Source organism: Mustela nivalis (genome assembly GCF_964662115.1).
Source record: "Mustela nivalis genome assembly, chromosome: 9".
NCBI classification, from domain to species: domain Eukaryota; kingdom Metazoa; phylum Chordata; class Mammalia; order Carnivora; family Mustelidae; genus Mustela; species Mustela nivalis.
The window spans coordinates 116,080,753-116,087,099 of record NC_139028.1 but is presented as its reverse complement, the minus strand read 5'-3'; the positions used below and the strand labels follow the sequence as shown (position 1 = coordinate 116,087,099).

The 6,347-nt window shown below is 60.6% G+C and overlaps 1 protein-coding gene across 1 annotated transcript; it reads right to left on the bottom strand.

Annotated features, from left to right (window-relative positions):
• Positions 1 to 1,901: 1,901 nt before the first annotated feature.
• Positions 1,902 to 3,150, bottom strand: SMIM38 (small integral membrane protein 38). Its single transcript, XM_082682564.1, has one exon. It carries the CDS (start codon positions 3,115 to 3,117, stop codon positions 2,962 to 2,964), a length of 156 nt encoding a protein of 51 aa, XP_082538690.1. The 5' UTR covers positions 3,118 to 3,150; the 3' UTR covers positions 1,902 to 2,961.
• Positions 3,151 to 6,347: the final 3,197 nt, after the last annotated feature.

The window sequence follows — 6,347 nt, the reverse complement described above, 5'->3', positions numbered from 1 at the left end:
CGCCATGCTTCTCTCAGAAGGAACATGTCTGGCTCAGGCTCAGACTTTCTTACTAGTATGAATCCTTAGGAGCCCCAAGAAGCCAGTGTGACTCCAGGTTGGAACTGCAAAAGACGGGTGAGCTCAGCTACTATCCCTGCAGAGCAGACAAGGGCAAAGCTGGCACATAAGGGTACCACAAAAGTTACCCAAATACCCAAAATAGGTCCCAAATAAAGACAACTACAAATAAAGGCAAAGGACCAGTGACAGAGATTGCCAGTTGCCTACCTCATATCCATTTAGCCTTCCTTTATAACCGAAACCTGACGCTATCTAGGGTAACAGCGAGCCCCACTAACAAACTCCATTTCTCAACTTCCTCTGCATCTCAGGATGCCATGTGACATGCTTCTGGTTGATAAGATGTACAAATAAGTGTTTTACTTATCAGGGGAGTGCCTCTTCCCCCTCCATCACCCTATTTTTCTCTTCCTGCCTGGAACTCATTCAGAATGCCTGGAGTAGCAGCAGCCTTCTTGTGACCATGAAGACCAAAGCTGTGTGTGAAGGACGGCAGAACAGAAATATGGAATGGTTTAAGTCCTCAGTAATAGCATTGGCCTGGGAATGACAAAAGCCAGACTTCTTGCAACATGAGAAAAGAAAAATGAAGGGGGGAAAAGCTTCTCTTATCGAAGTCACTGCTGACCCGGCTGTTACTCGCAGTGGCTGCCTGGTTATCAGGCCAGGGCCCAGCCTCTCGTTCATGTGGATGCCCTGCTTGAGTGGTTGCTCATTCTGAGCCAGTCCTACACCAGATGGAAGGCTGGTGCATGGGTGCAGAGAACTGCACAAATAGAATTTTGTCAGTTGTGAACTAAGAAACCAATGTAAACTGGCTTCAGAGGGTGGGGGGGGAACTAGTTTAAGTGGAGAGGGACTCAACACTGGCAGAATCTGGTCTTCTTCTGGGGTCCTGTGTTGGCAGCAGTCTCCTGCTTCTGTCTTCTCTACCAGACAACCCCAAAGGAAGGGGTTGCAGCGAGATCCCCAGAATTCTGGCCCACTGGACCAAATGGTGAAGCTCAAATACGCCTGGAGGTGCCGTTCCATGCACCCACGTGCACACGCAGGCGGCAGGTGGCTGATGGGCAGGTCAGCCACTGGAGACGCGGTAGAAGGTTGTGTGAACTGAGTTCTCCTCCACCCGAGCAGGGGCGGGGCCTGCTCTGCCCAAGACGGAGACGTCTTCCAGGACATGGAACTTCCAGTTTTAAAACTGGGGCTGTCCTAGGCCAACCAGGACAGTGGGCTACCCTCCTTGGTATAGGACCGTGGCGACAGCTGTGATTTTTCTTTGAGAGATCGGTGAAATCGTGCACGATCATTTTAAAGAGAACTGAACATTTTCCTTAAGAACAGGAGAACACTTCCTCCCCTAATCCTGCATTCAGGTTCTTGACATAGTGAAGACACGAGTTCTGCTAGGCCACTGGCCAATACAGCAGCCCAGGGGACAGCCACCTCCCCCCCAACCCCCAGCCCTGGATGACTCCATGCATGGTAACCCCACCCTGTGCAGACATCCCAGACTGTCCTCCATAAGAAAACACACCATCTACAGACTGTCCTCCAAGACACCCCACCACCCAAAGTCTCTGAGGCCGGTCGGTCCCCCCCCCCGAAGGTCACCGATTCAGCCGAGTGGCTCTCCCATCCCTGCGGTTAGCTCAGGTCCTTCAGAAGTGAGACAAGATCTTCACCGTGTTGGTGAGCTCATCGGCCCCCACCACATCCCTGGCTCAGGCCCCTCATCCCTCTGCCAGGATGCCGCGAGGCTAGGTGGGCGGTTCCTGGCCAGGGCTCCCCGAGTCTGCTCGCTCAGCTCAGCGACAACTTCTCCTTAAGACTCGGCTCTGAGCAACCGGGCCCCAGCCTCCCGGGATATCTTATCCCTGCCTGTGCTTCTTGGTCTTGGGGTGGCTTGGCCATCGTGTTTGCTAGAATCTGCAGGACGATTACAGTCTGCCACCAGAATGAGAAGCACGAGCTGCCACCCTCCTTAGGCGGAGTATGACCATGACCGGGGAGATGGGCGGCAGGGAGGAGCCAGACCCTTGGCGCGCATCAAATGCCCCGCCTGTCCGCCTTCCGAGCGGCCGCTCAGCCGCACACTTAAAAGCACAAAGGAAGAGAGGGCCCTGGGTTCCTGGCTTCTCTCCTCCACTGTCCTCCACACGTCCCACCGCGTGCAGAATATGGGGGCTTGCCCCCCACCCCACCCCTTCTCCAACCCTCCTCATACCCTTCTGAGAGAGGCAGGGATTACTGTGCCCATTTTAGAGATGGAGAAAGAGAGTCGACCCACAGTCAGCCAGAGCTGGGCTTGAGCTCAGGTGTCACAAGTCTGTGCTGAGACCCTCCGGGCGTCTGTGGAAGGGAGAGCGAAGGCCAAGGCCAGTTGTCTGAACTTCTGTGATCCCACCGGGGTGGGGGAGGGGGGTGGGGCTGGAGGGTGTAAAAGGAAGCTGAGACACAGGGCACCTTCCAGCAGCAGAGCTGGCTTGTGATGAGGCCACCTCTGTCCTCCCTCCCAACCCCCAACCCTCTGGCTCATCCCCACCTTGTCCATCAAACATACAGATAAAGAATTGGAGGCAGAGCACGTTTTAAAGCAAGACCCACCCTCACGATCACCCCCCAATGGCAGGCCCCAGAACCTTGGACAGACCAGCCGCGCTGGCCCCTCTGTCCCGGCATGGGAGGTGGGCAGTGACCAGGACAGCCCAGGTCAGTCCGGTGGGACACCGTCGGTCTCTGCCTTGTGGGTGGGATGCGGGAGGGTTTGCCTGCCCTGCTCGCCCCCCTCCCCCCACACACACACCCTCAGCCTCAGGACAGGGCGCCTCTGGGACAGGGTCCTCGGGGAGGGGAGACCCGCACATGCATGGCCCTGAGAGCGGGCGTCCTGCCGGGGCCCTAGTCCTCCTTGGGCTTGCGCCGCTGCCGCCGGGCCAGCTTATAGTCGATGTAGGTGCCGAGGCAGGACCAGAGAAGGAAGCGCGCCAGCAGGACGAGGACCAGCAGGACCATCAGCGGGTCGGAGCCCAGGCTTCCCCCGAGCCACGAGGCCATGCCGAGGCCGCGCGCTCCGGCGCCGGGCCCAGCCCCGGGCTGCGGAGGGGCCGGGGGGAGCACGGGGTAGGTCGGGGAGGGGCGAATCCCGGGCCCGGGCCGCGCGAGGGGTGCAGCCTGCTCCCGCGGGGGGCGGGCCGGGGCGGCCTCGCCCCAACCCCGGGCCTCCCTGGCGGGTGCGAGGCCGGATGGCGAGGCTCGCGGCCTCCGCGGTCAAGAGGCCCGGGCGCCATTCACGCGGCGCGCGGCCCCGGGGCCGACAATGGGCGCATTGTGGAGCGGCCGGGCCGGGAGGCCGCGCGCGCCCCCCTCTCCGCGGGCGCCCCGCTCGCCAGCGCTGACGTCACCCCCGGCGGCTCCGGCGGCAGCTGCGGGGCGAGGCCGGCCACCTTCTCCGGCGCTTTCAGCCGCCCACGCCCGCGCTTCCGGCGCGCACACAATCGGGCCCTTTCTCTGCCCAATTAGCTATCGCTCGGCGGCGGCGGCGGGGCAGGGCTGGGGCGGGCGGGAAGGAGGGGGGCGCGGGGACGAGGAGGGCAGCGGCGGGCGGGGTCGGAGCGGGGGGGGGGGGGGGGCGCGCTCCCAGCAGCGCCCGACCCCGCGGGGTCCCCTCTCGCCCTCGCGGTGACCCTCGGCCTCCCGGCGGGGCCCACCCCAGCCTCGCTGGTGACGGACGCGGGGCCCGGCCTCCGCCTCTCCGGGCGCAGACCCCTCCCGGGAAAGCGGGGCAGATGGCCCCGGTCTGATCCGAAGGGCCCGGCGTGCGGATCCAGGGAGCGGCGTGGGCAAGGAGCGCGGGGTCGTTGACTGTCCCCACTGCGGCCGGAGAGGACGTCCTCAGAAATGTCCCCACACCGTTTCTGAAATGACAGCATCCGCCCGCCCTTGTAGGTCTGCCACACACGCACCCGTACACACAGACACACATGCAATGCACGCTCGAGCACAGATGTGCTTCCCCGCGCACACCTGCGCGGCCTCTGCACACCCCCCACCCCCCACTGCTGGCCTTTCCCGAACATGCTTTCCTGGGAGAAGAGACAGTTAGGTCGCCTCCTCCAGCTCCAACGCTATGGCCTCATCACACAAAGGGGCCCCCATTGGGGCTCACAGGGCCGGGCAGGGAGGATCCAAGTGTCTGAAAGCCCGGCGCTGGGGATCCCAGCCGGTCCTCACCTGGGAAATGGTCCAGCCACAGGTACAGCAACAGAAAAAGGTTCAGAGGCCTCCAGGAGTGCCGGCCACCCGGAGCCAGTTCCTGAATTTCTTCTTTACCTACAAAATGAGAATATGCTCCTGTCAGCCTTCCCAGAAGGTTCTATTTAAGGACTAAATGCAAAGGCTTTGACAAGGAACACAACCTAAGATGCGCAGAGGGCTAGAGTGGAAGCATTCGCTTGTGGTTTTCATGATGATGATCCCAGGAACGTGTGCCGGGCGCTCACCCTGGGCCAGACCTACCACGAGTCCCCCTGGCATTCCTCCATCAACGCTCACTCCTACAAGCTCACATACCACCCGACTGAAAGTGCACCAGGCCCGTCTTTGCTCTCTGGGTGGCAAATGTCTTTTTCTGTCTCCGTCCGCGGAGGTAGCCACCAGCAGGTGGGTCTCGCCTGGTGACCCAGCGCATTTGCTGACCATGACTCTTTCGGGTGACCTTAAGCTCTGGGCTTGTACACCTTGTGCGGAGGTTTGAAGATCACATCACACTCACGTGAGAACTCAGTGGGAGCACAATGGGGAAGCAGTAATCCCACAGAGCATTCCTGAAGATGTGGCTGCTTGATGAGGGCTTCCAGAGTGTTCCAGATGATTCCTCTGGGGTGTGCGGGAGGCGCCTTCCCGGACCCACCCATCTACCTCTGGAGCAAGGTCCCAGGGGAAAGCAGCCATGAAGTCAGGCTGGCTCCCGAGCGGGCACTTTGCTTACCTGAGTGGTCAGCCTCCCCGGGTCGGAAACCTGGGCCAGCTGGAGGGGCGAGCCCGCGCCAGAGAGCCCCGTCCTCTGCCTCCCGCGGCGCAGCTCCCAACCCAGCCAATGGGGACAAGGTGGCCTTGGGTAAAGCTCCCTGTTTGCCAAGCACACCATGGGACACGAAAAGTCAACAGCGTCCTCATCACATGGCGTCCATGTGCCCACACTCCTTGAGATCACAGCGGCCCCGGCCCCAGAGTCAGCGAGACCAAGGTCAGCACGCCCTTCAGGAGAGGAAGTGAGTGTCCCCATCCCCTAGACAATGTCATGGCTGTGTCCAGTGCTGACTTCTCCTGAGAAGGGTCTGCCTAATGGGCAGGTGAGGCAGACCTTAGACCTTAGCAAGGTGGCCATCACCCCCAAGGAGAAAATAACCCTGGGACCCTTTACCCATCTCTGTGCCCCCGACCCCTGGCTTCAACGTCCTTTTGCTCCAAACACAATTATCCTCCGGGGTACGTGCTTGGCTGTGGGGGCCACCCAGCACCGAGACCCAGAACAAACACCCAAGGGGTTTCATGCCCAGGACCGACTGGCTGGGCTTGGGCGGGGGGGGGGGGTGAACGTCCAGCTCCCCCGCAGGTCAGGGCAAACTCAAAGGCCAAAAGTAGGCCCCACAATTCCACTCCAGATCACCGTGAACCTGGGACTGTGGCCAAAGTCACACCTTTTCCCAGCTTCTCCCCTTCCTTCTGCCCTCCTCCCCCTCCCCCCAGAACTCGTGTTTCTTCCTGCGCACCACCTCTTAAAGCACCTGGCCCGAAGGCAACCTGTGACAAAGATAACGACTGTCCCCATCAAAGGGAGTCAGAGTTTTCCACGATATACAGAGCTGAGCAGGGGAGGCTCTAGCCGGGAGCCCTAAAGACAGATTGAGGACCCAGGATAAGTCAGAGCAAAGAGCCAAGGGGTCTTCCTACACCCAGATGGCCTAATGTTGAAAAAACATCAGGCAGATCCTCCCGCATTGTTCCCTAAGAGGATGCCAGGTGAGCCCTTTCTAAGGTGAAGTCCGAGGAGGGCAGCTAGGGAGGGAGGCATAGCCGGCCACCTACCCTGGACCAGCTGTCGCTGCGGGTGGCGACATCAGAACCAGCCCCGAAAGCCCCATCGGAGCTGCCGGCTCTCCTGGGGGTGCTCTGCAGTGATCTGGCCCTTAGCTTCTTCCTCTGCCAAAGGGGGCAATCTCCCTTCCCCCTGTCCACAAGCCGGGCAGGAGCGTACTTTGCAGGACTTTGTGCTCAAAGGCCAC

What these genes read in the sequence shown, in the direction of transcription:
- SMIM38 (XM_082682564.1), bottom strand. Translation starts at nt 3,117, where the DNA reads ATGGCCTCGTGGCTCGGGGGAAGCCTGGGCTCCGACCCGCTGATGGTC.